The 20581-nt window shown below is 45.2% G+C and overlaps 1 protein-coding gene across 1 annotated transcript in view; it reads right to left on the bottom strand.

Annotated features, from left to right (window-relative positions):
• Window positions 1-20581, bottom strand: part of crm (cramped chromatin regulator) — a 77285-nt gene that overhangs the window by 37914 nt on the left and 18790 nt on the right. The window contains exons 10-12 of the mRNA XM_050183276.3: window positions 13736-14292; window positions 9756-9908; window positions 3516-3917 (exon numbers count right to left, since the gene is read on the bottom strand). Of these exons, the coding sequence (XP_050039233.1) occupies window positions 3516-3917; window positions 9756-9908; window positions 13736-14292 (1112 nt within the window). The remainder of the gene's footprint in view (window positions 1-3515; window positions 3918-9755; window positions 9909-13735; window positions 14293-20581) is intronic.

Raw genomic sequence — 20581 nt, forward strand, 5'->3', positions numbered from 1 at the left:
GCTAGGCCTAACGTTGCCGCGGTGGTGGCTACGGCTGCCACCGGATCTGCGTGCGAGAGTGCCGGTTCGAGGCGGCAAGATGATCAAAATGGCGGCGGTGGTGGCTTTGATTAATGTCATTTCAGACCTGCAGTCAGGGCAGGCACGTATCCAGGATGTTTTTTTCAGGGAGAGGGGGGGGGGGGCCACCCACGGTAACTACTACGCAAATGAGGGGGGCGGGGTGCTTTACTAGTACAAATGTGAATAACGTCCACCATGCGCCATAAAAACGCATAAACCCACAAAAGAGAAATGAAATAAGGTGCATTTTACAGGTACGCCTGTGCGATACACCTCTCCTTTACTTGCAAACAAGGAACTACATCAGATGGACTTGCGCAAGAAAGAAGCGCAGGAAAAACACTGCCAAGAACAAGTAAAGAAGCCAAAGTGTAAAATAGGGATTACTTTAGTAAAATACAACTTAAAAATAAACAGCAGTTGGCCACCAAGGTACACAAACCGCGCGGAGTTGTGTTACTGCGCCAGCCAATCACAGAAGCAAACAAAATCATTGTCATGTGGCCTTTTCAAAATGGCCGTCGTACTTGATACCTGCGGAGCGTCTGCTATTCTTGAAGAGCCTTTTCATCGACGGATGCTATGAGGAGTGCAACAGACATTGACAAAGTTTATAGAGTCTGAGCATTTCACTCTTCAAAAGTCTGCAGTGCCGTTCATTTCACTGATGAACCCGTTTTACTCATGAAACTTGACTGCCAACTGAAGTCAAACTTGACAATAAATAGTTGCAGCAAAGCAAGCATGTTATTTCAGTTTAATAAAAAATTAGGCTTTGGCCATTCCACTACAATAGACGACGCAAAAGGTGTAAAATTACGCGTTAATAATTTAATTTTTGCGGTTACCGCCTTATTTGGCTAATAAGAAAAGTTTGAAGTACGAATTATTTGTAGCCTCGTGGAGGAACAGTGGCTGGCTGTTATGAGTGCGGGGGCGGGGCTTCACTGCAGACTTAATATGTATCCGACTATAGTAGTGCTTTTTTGAATTAGCTCTGGAAGAATTATGAGAAATATTTATTTGCGGAACAATCACAGTTCTTTTGGATCCCTCGTTTACTGATCTACCAAGTGCCCAAACAGACTCATATTGTTATTTTGGATTGTTATTTTGTTGTTATTTTATTGTTATTGTTGATATTGTTATTTTTATTACGTAACGATGCGTGGCTGCCAGTCCCGTACAACAGCGTAGGGCGCAGGACGGTGCGATTCTAGGCGTACTGCGCCCACCGCCAGAAGGTTAGAAAAACACCTGCATAATCACAGCAGAGAAGTGGCTACGTTAGGTGGCTCGAATGATAACTGTAGAAGCATCATTCAGAACACACGGAACTGTTTTCCACTTCCTTTTCTTGTTCTACTTCCTTTTTAAATAAAAACATGTCGATCCATAAATAATTTTATAAACAACCGTCAAATTTGTTCATTTTCGCTTTCCCTTCCTGTTTGGCTGTTGCCTTGGTTGTCTCCCTTAGTAGATCGCCTCATTTCTCAAATCCTTGCAACTCTTGTTTCCAGCTGGCAATTTTGCACGAAAAGAGCTCTACAATTAGGGAAAAACCAGACGAGTTAACAGGTGACAGTCATATTTCCTATGAGTTTAAGGGTTATTGTAGAGTTTGATGATGGACGCTGTCTCGTATTATTTTATTTTCCACCTTTTCTAACCCATATCGCGGTTATATGGTTCCGAGAATCTGTCAGCGTCGCGGCGAGCTGTTACTTGAGGAAATGATGAAGCATAAGGAAAAGTTAAACGCAATTGGAGTTTTCTCTGGCTGCAACTCGTTCCACGTGCGTACAGACCAGCTGACCATGAACCGAATCCCTTTCCTGGTCCTGGATAAGTCTAAACAAAGAACGTTGAACTAATGAAGCAACAGCGATGTGCGTGACCGTCGAAAAGATGGTGACAACTGAATGCATCGCGTGGGCACCGAATCGATGAGGAAACTGGCCTTCACACCCCAGGAGATGCCGATAACTACCGCCATCCAAAAGGAGTGAAAAAGACAGCAAAATGTTGACCGCCGAATACCTGTCAAGTTTCAACATTGATTTGGCGGCGCTTTAGGAATTTGTGGGAGAAGTGGTGGTGTGGGCGGGGAGGGGGGCCAGGCCCCCCCGGGCACCCCTTGGGTACATGCCTGAGTCAGGGCAATATACAGTGACTATATGGAGTACGTGGTGGCGCTTCAAAGCCGTGCGAATTATTGGGCATGTACGAAAAATCGGGCATCTGGAAAATCGGTCGTTAACTACTCTGGCAATACCTCGTGCCGATGACACGGCATCAATGACGATTCGTTGCGATTCCTCTGTTACTGGAGCTAGCATTAATACGACTTTCATTCCCTTTCAATAAAGTTACAGCTAATTTTACCTGATAGAAGCCCAAATTCCCTGAGTTTTCCCTGAGTATTTCCAGACTATTCAAATTCCCTGAGAATTCCCGGTTTTCCTGGTTGGTAGACAATCTGTAGTAGTTTCTTCTTTCTTTTGTTTTTTTCATCGCCCGTCCTTACACACGGCACAACACCTGAGTCCACATCCAAGGATGGCTTCACCTTTGAACAGTGCAGTATCATTGCGGTGCAGAGACAAATCGTCAGTTATAGAGATAAACTGGTCATCGCCGAGTGCAGAACGTGCACAAACAACTATACCTAATTCATCCATTCAGTCTCTTGTACCTGACACCTGGTTTCGATTTAATGCCGTGGTCTCCCTTTACGGCAGTGAAAAAAAGCTTCTTTACATCAAAATCACAGATTAAAACTTCATTATATTACGGCTATGAATACATGGTGTTCTAGAGACATAACGTCGTGAACAGTAAACAATCAGTGAAATCAAGGACTTCTTATATTTAAATTCGTTACATCAAAGTTTAAATATACTAATTCTAAATTTATGCACCAATGCCTGTCATAAGGTGGTTTTTTGTTGTTGCTTTTGTTTGCTTGACATAAGCAATGAACCTCTTATGCACCTGAATGTAGTGGTGGCATAGAAGGGGCTAATAAAAGAAAATAATTAAGACCAATATGAGAAGGCAGCACATACAATGCTGCACCCTATATGAGGAAGCACATCAATCAGCACCATGTAGTGCTGCCGTTGCCGCATGTCCCTGTCCCTGGTATTGCACCATGGCAAACCAACAAATCCAATGAAATGTATTAGAAGCACAAGAGCTGTTTCGTGGTGTCCTATGCAGAATTCACAGAACCATTCCAGCATGGCCGTTTTGTGAGCTGACCCCTCAAATCCACTTAGCTACATGTATTACCAAATAATGCGATTTCTTCTTATTCACTGTGTTTTATTAAATCACTCTTCCCAGTATTTCATTTTTTTCCAACGCTATTTCATTTTGGCATAGAATCAAAGTTCTGTACATGAAAGAGTTACTCAAGCTTGTAAAAATAGTCGTTGAGAACTCACATCCAGCTGCTCCTGATGCGTGATGTTTGTGGGCATGCCCGGTACCCCCGCCTGCTTGTGAGCTCGCGGTGCCATGCCCATGGGGACCACGAATACGTGCTGGTCAGTGCCAGAGGCTGTAGTGGCTGCCGACCCATCGGCTGCGTTTTCCAGCACCTGCGCCTGCTGTACCTGCTGCAACGTGGGCCGCTGGGCTGTCCTTGTTGACGGGCTACGGCCAAGGGCGCGACTTGCCGCACTCTTGCCCGAGGGTGGGGTGCCTCCAGCACTGGCACGTGTTCCGCTGGACCCACCGCCAGTGCCACTTTTACCTGAAGGGGGCGTGCCGCTAACAGCAGTGCCCCGCCCTCCTCCTGTTCCAGTGCTGCTGCCACATCTGCCCGCAGGAGGCGACAGTGGACCCTTGGGGAAAAGGACAATGTGCACACCATGACCTTGGTAATCAAGCTAATGTAAATAGACCGCTGCAACACTTGGAACAGCTGTTTGGATGAGCTGTCACGAGAGCGATGGACAAAAAATAGCCTGCTTGACTACCAGGCACTCTTACTGGCAAATCACAGACCCAGCAAAGCTCAGTGTGTTGTTGTGCAATATTGTGGCAGATGCTGATATGGCTGCAGTAGATGGTTCCCCCACAGTGATGCATGTTTCCATTTTGTCATGGTTGAAGACACACAAGAGATACGCCATGTTTTCCTGACCCCTATGTGCATGCGTGAGTTGTGAGAGAAAAATCTGGGGAATGTGCCTAGGCGCTACGGAGAGCACGCTTTGCTCCGTTCATCCCTAGTGGAGCTGAACTGCATGTCCGTGAATAAATACCCTGGAATAAAATCTATTATTTGATCTTGTCATTCGTGGCATAGCAGTCACAGTACTGTGCTCATGAATGGGAAGTAAGTAGTTCAAATCGCACGTTTGACGTTTCTCTTTTTTATATCTGAATTATTACTTTATTTTCCCCTTTGACTTTTCCCATAGTTCTTGTTTATATTTACACCTCGCTACTATGCCTGACATGGAAAGTTCTTGCCAAGGGGAGTGAAGCGCTGAGGTGGGGGTGGCTTACGTAGATGTTGTTTTAGTGGCCGCAGACCTATGAATGACACATTGTTACTGTGAGTTTGTTGTATATTGTGTAGTTGTTGTTTACCTATGCTTTAACACCAGGCCTGACATGGAGGGTTTCCTGCCAAGGGGAGCGAAGTGACCCTGCACGAATCGCGGGGCTTATGCTACCGCAGACCTATGAATAATGACACGTTACTGCGAATTTGTTGTATGCTTCATCATTGGACTCTGTAACGGATGTTGTGATCCTGTTTGGATGGAAGTTAAACGTTCGTTCTCGCATAGTGCGCACTGCCATCGGCTAGGGACAAATAGAGCAAAGTGTGCCCTCCTTCGTAGTACCTAGGCGCACTCCCCATATTTTTCTCTCACAACTCACATATGCACACAAACGTTAGGCAAGGCGACACAGCTCTCGCATGTCTGTACCCTTGACAAAGTGAAAACATGCACAATGACAGCATCCAGCAAAATATATCCATAAATGTGTCATACAGAGATGCAAGTAAGAAAAGAAGAATGCACTAGAGCTTCTATGTACAGTTGTCCGCAAAATGCATGTGCCATGCTCTTTGTATCACAAGTCTGTTTAGATTTTAACAAAGTCTCATCATTTTAAAATATGCTTTTGCAGGAGTAACATTTATTCTTGGTGCAAATGTCGTTTAAAAAGCACAGAACTTTCCTTCAAGATAAGTAACTGTGATTTTCATTGGCAAAAAGGTCGAGTATAACCAAACAATGGCAACAACGCTATTAACATGTGAAATATGAGGATGGCTGTAAAGAGGCCTAAAGATCAGAGACAGTGTAGGTTCATTAGGTGCATAAGGGGGACAACATATGTTATCCTTTTCTGTGCCAATGTTTGTTTTAGAAACCCACCAAAATTTCCTGAATCTTTCAATGGCTGATTCATTGTGAACAGCTTTCATTATTGCAATATCAGCAGTTCATTTGTTGTTTTCTGCTGTCTTCTACTGTGAATTATTTTTTCATATTCACAAATTGCAGACAGAAATGGTCACAGAAACAGTCTGTATGAAGCGGAATATTTCTTGGAGCAGAAGGCAAGCGTGTTTTTGTTGTCCTCCATGCTATGTTTTATTGCTGGCACGGCGTGGAAAGGAAATCAAAGAGGCGCCGGTGGCAAAGTGTTTTTTGTTGAGCTGAGTCCACACTAGAGAGGTCGCCAGAAGCTCCAAATCTTCCTCCCTATCTTTAGTACTGAGTTAAAGTTCCGAACACAACTGCCTAAAGCTTTTCAAGTCTAATCGTTTACTTGTGGTGAAGAAACATCCAAGAACACCACGATTCCAGCACTGAAAACATGATGGTTATCGCTGTCGCTGCCTCCTTCACGCCGCCATATTTAAAACTCAGGAAAACAGGCTTTTGCTTTGCTTCTGCCAACTGAGCCCTCAAAAAATTTGTCGTCTCTGAAGCTGGTGCTATTTAATAGCATAGCATTCACATCAAATGATGGAACGATGGCCACTTGCCTAAGGCACTCAGTAAATGAAACAAAATCCCTGGACAAGTGAAACTTGTCACAGGCATATTTTGGAGGAAACACCTGGAAGAGTGTGACTCGTCCTTGGCACAGAAAGGGCTAAAGTAAAAAGTCCTTCATTTGTACAGTTGAATTTGGGTATAATAAACACAGATAAAACAAATTATCAGCTATAAGGAAATAAATCTAAAATTCGGTTCGCCATAATTTATTTCATGGAGTGCATATTCTATTGCTATAATAAAACAGAAATTGCAAGACCCAAAAAAATATTGGTTAGAACTAAGCAAATACAGTTAAACCTCGATATACCAAAGTAGGTAAAATTGGCAATTTGCTTCGTTATATCGAAATTTGGTTGTATTGAAATTCAACCTTTTATGCAAATAAGTACAGTCGCAGATCAAATTTTCTTACAAGAACAGGGGCCGCAGAATTTCCCGAATTATCGGGCAATAGAAAAAAGTTAATTTCAATAAGCAACAAGTTATTTTGATGTATTTGGGAGTCGGTGACGAATGATAGGATTTCACGCCACATCGACGATATCTTCACATCGGCAGTACGAATTTAAGTGAAGCCAGCCATGCTTTCATGTGCACTCCGCCCCCGCAGCTGATAGCGTTGCCCGCACTGGATTGACGCTATTATGAAAAGCACCAGCAGCAGGGAGCGAATGCTTCATCTGCCTTTCGTTTCAACGAGTCACCGAAACTCAAGATTACGCAACCTCCAATGCTAAATGTGTGGGAAGACAGCTAACATGATGCCATGCCGTCTCAGCATGCCCACTCTTTCCACACACGGCAGATTACCTCTAAAGCAGGGTGCGCAGCTGCATATGCACTCAGCCATGCTTACAGCCATGCGCAGCAACAGCCGAGATGTGTACCCGAAATCACAGCGCTTGTGAAGCCACCATCTTTCTTGTCTCTCCCTCCACACTTTCACTCGCACCTAAAGCACGAAGTGCACGGGCCGCGATAGGATCTTATCACACTTGGACTTTATACAGAACATTTTGCGGCTCCACTTCAGCGGTTACTCTTGTTACGCCGTGCACAAATTGAGAGGTGCGTTTGCAAGCAGACGCTTGTACTAATTCAATCATTTGACCATCGACGTCCGTGGAAGATTCCATTTAGTGTCTTGGCTTTCCTTTGTGGTAGAAGCGAAAAGTAATTATATTGAATTTACGTACAAACACACCTTACTATATTGAGGTTCTAAATACATGGTGTTCTGTGGACCAAGTGGTTATGAAAAGTTAAGTACTTCGTTTTATCTAGAATTTCATTTTATTGAATTTTTTTATATTGAGGTTTAACTGTATTTGTCCACTTCATAGCTTAAAATACGCATCCTGATAGAAAGAATTGTCAACTACATAGCAAGATCGACTTCAAACAGCACAATCTGGACTCGCACACGTTTCCTCCAACGCGTGGCTTTGCTGGCCCGCAGTGAACAAGTTAGCCCACCAACCTTGTGTAATCCCACAGATACCACAGATGCATGTTAACAACAGTTAAATGAGTGCATTTGCAATTTATTATTGTTCACTTGCCATGTATTGGCAATGGGCACAGCAAGTTGCCCAATGGCCATCATAATCGACAAGAGACCCTCTGTTGGCCTGTGGAAGGCATCATGCTTGTGTGGTTTTCACACAGGTCCAATCACAACTTTTTTTCCCTCACCGGTATCAATGCTTACATATGAATATTGGACATTACGAAAGTATTTTTTGTTGAATGCAACTTTATAACAAGGTCCGATTGTAATTGCTTTCACAGAACTCTGCAGCCTTGTCAGATCCCTTTAGCATAAACTAGAAGGCCTGTCCTATTCTCACACAACTGTTGCAGCTAGAACCTCAAATGGACAATGGGGAAAATACGGAACAAATCTTTTTTCAGTAATAAAAAGAAACAATTAAAACAGGAACAATAACAAAAAATACTGGATAAAGTCGAATGTACTTATAACAATATTCAAGTGCCACGAAATTCCATTGTTATAACCGATAATTGTTATAACCGAGTTGCATGAAAAAGTCAAAATAGGGGGATGACAGAACTGTTGTGAGAAAACCATAATGGCAGGCAGGCCAGTGTACCTCCCCACCACCTTCCTCCATCCGGCTGCAGATTGTGTTCACTCGTTTAACTGCTTCGTGGGTGCTCCGATCGTGTGTAACAAGCCATGGCTGTCGGCGTTAAAGAATGGCACTGCTATAACAACTGCAAAGAGGGGTCACGGGTGGCAAGCGACATGCGAGCACCGCCAAGGCATCGCTTTGGTGGCCCCAAAAGGGTCCTCTTAAAAATTGCGAGAAGGCTGCCACGGCAGCCTGTCAGCTTGAGAAATCAAGAAGAAATGCTGAGGCGAGATCGCCACAATCATCTCACCACGTACTTCTCACTGGCTTGAACGAGAAAACCCTATCGCTGTCAGCCTTGCATGCTTTACGCGAAGCTTGCCAACATCCTTCTCCAAGGCATCCAGGTGCTCCACATAGTGCAGCGGAAGGCTCCTCGCGAAAACGAAACCCCCGGAGTGACTGAATCCTCTGCCGAGCCTCCTGTGAGGACAACGTTGAGGCAGCCTGCCCTACCATGTCATCACTGTCGTTGTGGCCGCCGCTATCCGATGCAAGCATGTTCGCGACAATCGCCTCATTGGTTAGAAGCACTTAGTTTCCAAATCTATAGCGGTGCGCTTTCTTTTCACCAGCAACGTCGTGCATTGCCAATGATCCGCGGGCGCATCAGCCATCTTCCGCTTCGGCGGCGAGTCAAACAAACTGTTGGACAAATCAGGATAAGAAACCGCGTGACTAGGAACGATTTCAACCTAGCCAACAAAGACGAACACGAGCGATTAAACTCTTTGCAGAACTGTGCTGAATGAGGAGCAAGCGAGCAATCTGTGAGCAGCGCAGTTGGCACGGTCCATTCGTGTTTTGATGGGTGGTGCGGCTTGGCGGTGGTGGGTTTTGGGGGCAGCCCATTCGTGTTCGGAGGGGTGGAAGGGCGACGGGAAAGAGGCGCACAGAGATGGCTGGAAAATGAGTACGTGGCGACTATTGAAGCAGTGGTCTATCGTGCAACGGCTCGAATTTCTCGTTTTCTCTTTGGCTTCTGTAACGACAACCTCACCTGAGCTGACTATCCACAATATTTTTTGCACATGCACCATATTTCAGTCCAATTTACAATATATCCTGAGGGCAGTTTAGTCATACAATTAACACTGCTACTGCAATTATGACCATGTTGGTGGTAGTTTTTAGTCCAACCGAATATTCTCTGCACTCGTTGCTTTAAGCGAATGAAGCTTTCGTACAGTACTCAGCTATCAGTATAACGGGGAACATGTAATATGCTATTTTTCTTTTTCAGGGATTTCGCATTTCACTACCTTTCAGCACAGACACCCAGCAGCCAGACTTCATCGTTATACCTAACTGATAATGCGGCATCAGGGCATTGTAGTAAGCAGGTTATTTCACCATTGAAAACATACAAAAGTTGACGGTGCAGCCGCTTCTCATTGTTATAACCAATATATTGCTAAAACTGGTATCGTTATAAATGGGTTCGACTGTAATACAGCATGCATAATGTGTATAATTCATAACATTGTCTAACCTGCTTGGTCTTCTCGGCAAACATGACAGTTGCAAGGCTGAGCAATTTTTTCAACATCGTTGTGCACTCAAGGCTGATCTTGGACTTCCTGTCAACCTTTTGCTCCACAGGACAAAAATCATAATGAAGAATTATCTTGCTTGGGCACCCCATCTGAAAGAGAAAAAGATACTTAGCTCGGTATATGGTTGCACCAAACTGCACACACTGAAGAACTTTTAAGAGCCAGAAAGGTTTGTAAAATACTTAAGGGACAGGGAGATCCTGACAGAGTTGCATGATTACATGGTTGCCAAAGAACAATTCAGACATGCTCGATTATTTGGACAGCTTCGTGGCACCACCACAGGCCCCATAGACTTAATGTACATAAGAATGACTATAACTTTAGACACTTTACAGTTCGAATTCCACCTGCATGACCTCGTGCTAATTCGAACGCTGAGTCAAGCAGAAAGAATTAATGTATTTACTCGAATATAAGGCGAGGTTTTTTTCCCCAGAATCTTTAGCCTCGAAGTCACCCAGCGCCATATACGCAAGTTTTGCCTTTAGGTGTGGCTTCAAGGCAGCATGAATTTCACCGTATAGTGTGGCTTCATGGCAGCATGCACCGATACCGTGAAGCCACACCAAAAGGCAATATTTCCTTTTCTCAGGTCCTCTATCCGGCACCCTCTTATAACCGTCACCACCTTATAGTCAAATAAATACATTATATTTTTGCTTTAATATGCCGCGGGCATGATTGCCCTCACATCCTCAAAACCAAAACTAGCAAAGCCTAGTTTTGGTTTCACACTAGCAAAGATTCTAGCCGTTACTGACTGCACCCAAACAACCAGACAAGCCAAACCGTGCTGCTGAGTTGTAAAGGCTGCACATAAGTTGCATTTACAGTTTGTAGCATGAGTTACATGCAACCAGCATTTCTTCCTCTATGTGTCGAACCACAACGTGCTGGATGACTTCAATTATTCGTACTGTGAATTTTTTGTTGCTCAGAATCGTCAAGAAGCTCCAAAAGGCACCAACTCACCCTCAATGTCTGCACCAACAAGGGTGACAATAAGAGAGGGAAGTGCCAGACGACTACTGCAAAGACACTTGCGATCATTCGGCCATAAGAGTGCAGTCGACGTCTGTTTGAGTTACTTGAGAATGAAGGTTTGGTGCACGCATTGATTGCATACTATCTTTTATTTGAAGTGGCAGCGTGACGATGGCTGAAATATGGAGTGACCAGATTCACAGTCAGGCATGCGTGTGCACAGCATCGTGTTGCCAAGTTTTTCTGTATGCTTCTGGGATACGGTACCTTACTTTCTGGCAAATATGATATTTCAGGCTACCGATTATTCAGACATCCTTAAATTTTGGTTCTGGTTTCTTGAGGGTGTCTACCAAAATGGCATAATTCAAATTCCCTGAGTTTTCCAGGTTTTCCCTGAGTGCCTTTACAAAATTTCCTGAGTAACACAGAACCTCGTTTTATGTGAGGACGGTTTGACACCATGTTGCTTGATGCTGTCACTCTCTAGTAAGCATGTTAATAAATAGACGTCTTAATCCAGTTTGAATAGTAAGGAGTAATGTTTATTTTATTCAAAATAGAAAACTGAAGGGAGGGGTTAATAATATGCACAACAAATAAAATATCTCTGAAAAAGAAATGGTAAAGTTCATTGCAAATCGAGTCGAACATTTTCAAATATGAATAAAGATGCATAAAGAAGTGAATATTTTCGAAAAATGAGTTGTTTTTATCAACTGATAGAAAGCTCATTGGTATTAGGCCCAAACTTTGTCACAAGTGAGATTCTCTCAGCAGCTGGAAAGCCAACCTCAACTGTCTTGGCATACTCTCAGCCCACACACAATGCCTCAGTGTTGCGTTTCACTGCTTATAAGAGTTAAGTTTAGTTTGGATGAGGGTCATCTGCATCTCGGTGTCGGCCAACACTTTTCTTTTTGAGCTCAAGCTCTTTCAAAGAAGAGGCGGCACGGTTCATTTCCCGATCATTTCTCAATGCAACAGTCCTTTTTATTCTCGTCCTCGTTCTGCCGCACGTTTGCCCCACGGACCATTTGAAGCATCTTATTGGTCAGTTGTACAGTCAACGTCCGATTTTTCGGACTCCCTGGGGGCTGAAAGAATGAATGCATGTCTTTTACTACCCTTAAGGGCTCAAATCGCCACAGGTGCGTCCGAAAAAGCTCTGAAGGTCTGCCAGTACACTTCTTAGACATATCAATGCTCGTACTGTGACAGGAGACGGTGGGTGCGCGCATATATAGTTAGAAAATCCATACTGTGTCCCGTGACAATTGCCCCCTCTCACGCATGTTAAGCTTCACCGCAATACTTCACATATGCTTCACCGTGTAACATTGCTGTGCTGAGGCGAAGCTGCCTTTCGGGAACCGGCATTGTGCAACGCATTATGCTAAGCTTCGAAGCCAATCGCGAGGATTACAGAGGTGCCACTGCTGACAGCGGCGAATTTTTTCAATGAAAAATATGGCACCTAACGGCAAGAACTTTAATAGCGAATGTCGAAGCAGCTAGGCCTCGCATTGTCGTGGTGGTGGCTACGGCTGCCAGCGGATCTGCATGCGAGAGCGCCAGTTTGAGGTGGCGAGGTAATCAAAACGGCGGAAGTGGTGGCTTTGATTAATGCCGTTTTGGACCTGCACAGCAAAAAGTCCGGAAAATCGGACGTCAAAGGGTTCTTGCGTATGAAATTTTAGACATTCTTATACATTGACTCTCTGGGGTACATGGTGGTGCCATGAAGCCGTCCAAATTATCAGGCATCCGGAAAATCGGTCATTGACTGTACACTGGCAACTCCTCCAACCAACAGCATGGTGTAAAAGACAATTCATTACGATTTCTCTCTTTTACTTGAGCCAGGATTAGGGTGACTTTCGTTCCCATTCAATAAAATGACAGCTAATTTTCCCTGGTAGAAGCACAAATTTTATGAGTTTTCACTAAGTATTTCCAGACTATTCAATATTGCTGAGAATTCCCGGTTTTCCCGGTTGGTAGACACCCTGTTTCTTGGATGTGGCCCATATGCAAGAAAAAGTGAACAAATGTATATCGGCTTTCAAAAAACAGATGTGCTAGTCTGCAGGCCAGCCAGCAACTAACATGAAAACCTACCAAGTTTGTATGCAGACTTACTGGAAGAAATAGCTTAAAGCTCACATGTAGGCACTAAGCTCCAAACTGAATTCATGTAGCGCATCATGTAGCTAAACTGGCAGTTCTGTGGAGTCAAGGTCAAGAGTGCAACATCTGCATTTTGTGACAACGCATGATGCCTATCAAGCTGTACGGTGGATGAACACAATGCACTCGCAGCACTGACCAACAAATTTCAAATTAAATAGTTGTTCAGTGGAGCAACACATAAAGCAACATTTCATAAATAAATTTTTCACTGTGCTGGCAATTACAAAAAAGCTACAACACTGATTTTATCGTTCATATTCGTTTCTTCAAACTTCCTGACAATTTGGACGTTTTTACAAGACCATCCGAATCCAGAAACACAACTGGTAACTGTATGTTCACTTTTGAAACTGCTGTCGACACAGACAAAAACAAGAAAGAACATGACACAGACATTTCAACAGCAATATGGGCCTGTCTAATCAGACCACAAATGCACTGCAAATCTCTAACACAGATGAACTTGAGCAATTTTACTCTATCAATTAAATGACTTCCAACTGTGCTCATTACCGCTGTCATGACACTGAGTGTTGCATTACATTCCGGCCACAGGGTAATCCAATGCATACATCTTTCTGGTCTACTGTGCACTGTCACCACTGTGTGGCGATATGGCACAGCAACTTTTGACTCTGAAAACTAGTAAAGCTTCTGTGAGCTGGTGAATTCTTGTGTAGCTCGTGCTACCACCAGCCCAGTGCAAACAAGCAAACTTGCAGCCACAGACACCCACCATGAGATAGAGCTCGCCAATGGTCATTAGCCCAGCCTCCTGGGCCGTCCATCCTTTAGTGCTACGCTCACGGGCATGCTCTTCCTCTTCCTTCCTCTTGGCCTCTTCCTGCTGCTCCTGCTGACTTCTCTTCTCCTCTTGCTCTTCTTCCTCTCGCTTCTTCTTTCTCCTAGCCTCTCCTCCTTCGTCCTCCTCATCCTCGCCGCCTTGACGAGCCTCCTCGGCAGCCTTGCCCAGCAGCTGCCCCAGCGTCAGGCCCCTCGCCACCGCACTGCCGTCTGCCAAGATGTTCTGGACACACTCAATGGCAGCTGGCATTGGGGTTGGGGTCACCGGTGGTGAAGAGGTGAGGCATGAATTTGAGGTAGCTGAACACTGAGTCCCCGGAACGGTGCTTGCCGTTGTCACTGGTGGATCAGGCTCCAGCATGCTGCGCAGCAGGGTCAACGACTTCGCGGCCTCGTCCTCGGGATTTTCCTCCACCTGTCCCGCAGGTAGTGGTGGGGAGGACGGAACACTGCTGCCTTGTGATGCCGTCTCACCGCCACTGCTACTGCCTGTGATGACAGTGAGGTTAGGATAACTTTATTGACTGTTAAAGGAGTACTGATGCATGTTTTCGAAGTTGCACAAACTCTACCACATATTTCACAGACATAAAAGGGTGACAAGATATTTTGATTTGAAATAAAAGTTGTCTAACAATGCTGGACTGGACATCATCGTCATTAAAGAAAACTGAGCAAATCTTGAGTCAGTCTATTTTCAAACGACCACAGACCGCAACTTTCGTGTGATTAACTATAAACTACCTAAGATTAGGACTAATTATGGGATGCAAAGCTTGAGGTATAAGATTTCAAAGCTCCTAAATGAAAACAAGGAAATGTCAGACCAAATAAATCAATCGCCTTCAATAAAGTTGTATAAAAGAAATATATGTAACCAAACATAGCTTGTTGGTGTGATGTACGGTTTTCATGTGAACTCTGTGTGTTTTTATGAAGTGAGTTTTAAATGCTTATTCATTCCAGATTGAGCCCAATGAATACTGTAGCGTTTTTATATGTAAGACATAGTAAAGTACCATGTCAGTTGTTGTTTCCCGATTCCTGCATTTGTTCCCAAATGCATACTGTTGCAAATTGCGACGTTAAAGGGACCCTGAAACGATTTTGACGATTTTCTACAAATGTACTGAGTCGTTAGAGTAGGTCCTTCTGATCATTAATTGACGCATCTAAATGCTTCGCGTAAAGCGTGTAATTTATTATAAGGTTTTAAAAATGCACATCGCTGCCGATCCAGGGTGTCTACCAAGTTGACATTTCCAAATTCCCTGAGCTTTCCAGGTTTTCCCTGAGTGCCTTTGCAAAATTCCCTGAGTGACGCAGAACTATGCTTTATGTCAAGACGGGCTGAAACCACGTCACCCGATGCTGTCACTCTCTAGTAAGCATATGAAAAAAATAAAAAAAACGACTTAATTCAGTTTGAATACTAAGGAGTAGTGTTTATGTCATTCAAGAAGAGAATGGAAAGGAAGGGGTAAGTAATATGCACAGCAAATAAAATGTCTTAAAAAACTGCAAATCGAGTCGGACATCGTAAATACGAATAAAAAGGAGATGCATACAGAAGCAAATATTTTCTAATATGAGCTATTTCTATCAACTGATAGCGAGCTCAGTGGTATGAGGCCCGAACTTTGTCACAATTGAGATTCTTACTCAAGAGCACGTAAGTAAACCTCAGCTGTCCCGACATACTCTCAGCCCGCGCATGACGCCTCAGTGTTGTGTTTCACTGCTTTAAAGAGTTTATTTTGGTTTGGATGATGGACATCTGCCATCCCGGCATCAGCCAACACTTCTTTTTTTTTTTTTTTTTTGAGCTCAAGCTCCTTCAAAACGGTGGCAGAACGTTTCCTTTCCCGTTCATTCCTCAATGCATAGGTTTTTTCTGTTCTTGTCCTCCTTCCGCCACTCGTTCGCCCCACAAAACATTTGAAGCATCTTCTTGGTCAGTTGCACAGTCCACGTCCCATTTTTCGTACTCCCTAGGGGCCGCGAAAACGTCCGAAAATCGGCCAGTTGGAAAAAATAAATGCATGTCATTTACTGCCCTTAAGGGCTGAAACCGCAACAGGCACATTCGAAAACGCTCTGAAGGCCTGTCGGTACACGTATTTGGCATAGCTGTGCTCGTACTGTAACAGCAGATCCCGAATACACGCGTGTATAATTAAGGAATACATATTGTGACCCATGACAAAACCCCTTCCGACGCTTGTAATGCTTCACCGCAGTACTTTTGCGTATGCTTCACCACGTAACATACATGTACCGAGGCGAAGCTGACTTTTAAAATCCGGCTTCATTCAACGCACTGTGCTTTCCGAGCTTCGAAGCCAATTGCAAGGACCACAATGGCGCAGTCGGTGCCATTGCTGACAGCAGCGAATTCTTTCAATGAAAAACACGGCACCCAACGGCAAGAAGCTTAATAGCTAACGTCGAAGTAGCTAGGTCTAGCGTCGCCGCAGTGCTGGCTACGGCTGCCAGAGGAACCGCATGCGAGAGCGCCGGGTCGCGGCGGAGAGGTAATCAAAACGGCAGCGGTGGTGGCTTTGATTAATGCCGTTTCGGACCTGCGGTCAGCGCAAAAAGACCGGAAAATCGGACGGCGAAGGGTTCTTGCGCCCGAAATTTCAGACGTTCCGATACGTTGACTATATGGGGTACGTGGTGGTGCCGCGAAGCCGTCCAAATTATCACGCATCCGGAAAGTCGGTCATTGACTGTACATTGGAAACTCCTCCAGCCGACGACAGGGCGTCAAAGACGATTTATTACGATTCCTATCTGTTACTCGAGCCAGCATTACCGCGACTTTCGACCCTTTGAACAAGATTACCGCTAATTTTCCCTGATAGAGGCGCAAATTCCCTGAGTTTTTCCAGACTACTCAAAATCCCTGAGAATTCCCGGTTGGTAGACACCCTGCGATCACAGCACACTGCGCGGCGGAATGTTACGCCGCCCCTACCCATACGACGCAAATCACCCATATGACGTCAGTGGGGCGAGCTATCCGATTGGCTGACCAGGGCACGTGATCGATAATTTTTCCAACTTTATGGTAAACAAATGATGTTCCTAATAGTTGAAATGTTAGTAAATTGGTTGTTTATAAAAGGAAGTAACATAAAGGGGATGCATAAGAACAATTTTTCAGTACACTTAAGCACTTTCGGCACACAGCAAGTGTCGTCTGCTTGTGTTACAACGTGCTCAGTCTTTGACGAGAGCTCCGCCGTTAGTGTCGGTCTGTCTTTTCGCGAGTGCTATGATTCGACTTTGTTGCGTTGTGGACTGCAAACGTAGCGACTCGCAATATGTCAAGCTGCGACATCGGGTCCCTTTGCAAGCCAGTAGACGAGCGGACTGGCTGCAGCGCATCGGACTGCCGCTATCCAATCAGCGCCAGGATTTGCTCGATTGCAGCCGTCACTTTACACCGGAAGATTACTAACACAATAGCGTTTCGCGAGTCCGGTATTAGGGTAAACGCAAGCGCAAATGGGACAGGGCCTGGCCATTTGAGCGTGTCGTTTCATGGGATGAACAGAAGCGCAAATGTGAATGGTCTGCACGGTGCAGCCACTTGGTGGCACAGAGCTCAACCAGACACAGTAGCAGTAACAAAATGTATTCTTCTTTGCTGCTGGCGTAAATTTTTCGCAGGAGTGTAATCGTTAACACGTTTTTTTTAAATGTTTACAATGTTTTACACTTGGTTAGAGCAATATTAGCTCTTTCTTTAACTGGTTAAGCTCTGTGGGTGGCTGGACCGTGGAGACCGATCAGGCAGCTCCCGTACATCTATGCTAAAGTTCCTTCATCAGCTTGAGTTTATGCTTCCTCCGTTCCATCGAAACGTTCCGCTAGTGTGTGGTTAATGGAATACCAGACACGTTCGGCACTGCAACAGAATGCTCGCAACACACGCTGTTTCGATAGCTCTCGCTTGCGGTCGACGGCTAAGCGGCTAGCGGAGAGGTTTCGCGCGGGCGGGGGCGGGCTCCAAAACAACCGGAAGTGGATGATGTGACGTCACATCGTGACGCAGAACCAGTGAAGGCGGAGCTTAGTCTCGATGGCTCGGCGAACGAGTTGAGGAGGAAAGGCATGGCTAGGGAGGAGGGTAACTTGTAATCGCTTGTAGCTCCATTAATACGTAACGCTTCACTTAAATTGTGGTGCAAATGTTCTACTTAAGCTGTACCCTACGCGTCTACACAATTTGTCCGAACCATTTCAGCGGCCTTTTAAGAACTGAAACACTACTACAAATATGGTTAATTAAGTTTTTTTTATTATTTGGCCAAACTGTGTTGCTCGTGCTGTTCTTATGGTTGCACATTGTGTGCTTGTTTTTCTTAGCTTGTAGTGCACAATTTTTTTTCTCGATCTTGCCTAATGAATTCCTTGTTCAACACCCCCCCCCCCCCTTTTTTTTCCTTTTCTCCTTATTCTTACGCTGTCCTGATTGCTTCGCTGGAGCGCAGATTGTACAGGGGTCAGGGCCTCAGTCAGGCGCATGATAGCGCTTTTAGTCCTGACCCTTCTGGTTTCTTGTAAGCAAACTGAAAATTTGTGAATATTATCGTGACATTGTCACACAAAGTAAAATTTACTGATGTACAGTCAAATCTCAGTATAACGAATCACATGGGACCGCCAAAAATCTTTCGTTATTTAGAAATATCGTAACGAAAAACTTGCAGTTATAAGAGGAATGAAAATTATGTACCTTGGCAGTAGATGCTTGTGCAGACAAGCATACTCTCAAATAAAAATGTTTCACTTACTTCAAAACTGCTTTATTTGAAGAAATCTGTGATTTTCTACTGGCGCGTGCAGCACGCACGACCGATTAGGAGTGCGTCTGCATCTTCCACTTTGCACAACACCTCATTGGGTACGTCGTTGCACCGAGCGATGAAAGTGCGGACTTTGTTCATGCTCACTAAAACAACAATGTTCGATACGATCTCATCTTCTGTGTTCGGTGACCCACAGTCGTCTTCCTTCAGGTCGACATCGTCACTGGAGACGTCACGAACGCAGTTAACAATCTTTTCGGTTGTCAGGTCCACCGCCGTTAGTGCTGCGCTGTCACTCTCCATGTAGTCGTCGAAGGAAGAGACGGCGGGCAGCAGTTCCACAACCTCATACACAGGTCTCCTGGGTTGTTGTTCGCCAAGCTGCACAGGTGCATTGACAAGCCCTGCTTTTCTCTAGCAGTTGCTAATGGTGGATGCCTTCAAGTTCCACCAAGCTCCTGTGAGCATTTCCGCTGCCTAACGAGTATTGATTGCAGTCAACTGCTTTATGCAGAGGTTGATAATCATCCGCTGCGCAACCGCTTTCACACTCTTTATAATGCCCTGGTCTAGGGGTTGCAGCAGGGACGTGTTGTTTGGTGGCAGAAACTTCCAGCAAATATGCATCAAGCGAACATTCACAATGTGAACAGAGCAGTTGTCAACAACCAGTAGAATTCCTCGGTCATCCCTCCTCATTTGGTCGTCGAGTTTGATGAGCCACTAAGAAAAGAGTTCTCTGGTCATCTAGGCTCGTTTGTTGGTGCGGTAGTTGTATGGCAACGACATGACGTTTTTCATGCAGCAAGGCTTCGCATACTTTTCAATGACAAGCGGTTTAATTTTCCTCGTGCCTGTAGCATTGCAGCAGAGCAGGACTATCACGCGAAGATGCGACTTCTTCCCTCCTTTGCACTGCTGCCCTTTGAAGTGCATCATCTGGTCTGGCAGGAGCTGATAAAAACATGCGGTCTCATCCGCGTTGAAAATTTCATCTTCAGAGTACGATTCAGCCACCTCTAGAAAATAATCAATGCACCAGGAATCCACGTCATCTCTGTCAGCAGCCTTTTCCTCGCCCGAGACTATATGCGAAGTTATTCCGTTCCTTTGGTGGAAACGAAAAAGCCAACTCACACTGGTGTCGAACTCTGTTATTTCAAGTGCATCAAGCAAATTCGTCGGCTTTTTCTTGGAACATTGGGCCAGACACGGGAACGCTTTGCAGTCTAGCATCTCTGAACCACGCGAGAACAGCTTGGTCCACATTTTGAAAGTTTCCCAGTCGCAGCCGTTTCCTCGTAGGAGCGAGTTGCGATTCCCGGTGAAGCTTGACAATCCTGTCTCGGTTTTTCAAAATGGTCGCGACGGTCGATGGGGCAATGCCACGTGTGGGGATGCGCGACTCTCACGCATCCCCTGATATGTTGTTTTCCCGCACGGCTCGCGTGGCCTGGCGCCCGCGGCGGTCGGAGTGGTACAAGCGCGGTGCGAGAGATGGCGCGAGTGTCGCGCCGCTGCGGGGTTACTTGGGTGCGGGAAAGACAAGGCACTCTCTCTTGGATTCTGGACAGCGAGCGGGACGGACGTGCCGTGCCACGCATGCACCGACCCATGCTTCTGCGAGACCGTCTCGCGTGGCCGCCTTGGAATGCGCCCACCGTTCGCGTGACAGTACGCGCGAACGACCAGGCGTTGGGATCCAGCATGGGGCGAACATATTCGCTCGCTATCCAGTCGCGGTGAGTCGGACTTCTAGATTTGTCGCACGCCCATCGGTATGTTTTGTGGATAGCAACTCGGCTAGCTGGCATTGATCTATGAAAGGTGCAATAAATGCCCTTGTGATTGTTTGCACTACTGTGTTGTCGTTCCTTTGTCCCAAGAGTACGGGAGGAGAACCCCACACACGCTATCTGCTCACGTCGATTTGCTTTTTCCCTGCTTCGATTTCCTGC

The sequence above is a fragment of the Dermacentor andersoni genome, chromosome 4, assembly GCF_023375885.2.
Source record: "Dermacentor andersoni chromosome 4, qqDerAnde1_hic_scaffold, whole genome shotgun sequence".
Classification (NCBI taxonomy): domain Eukaryota; kingdom Metazoa; phylum Arthropoda; class Arachnida; order Ixodida; family Ixodidae; genus Dermacentor; species Dermacentor andersoni.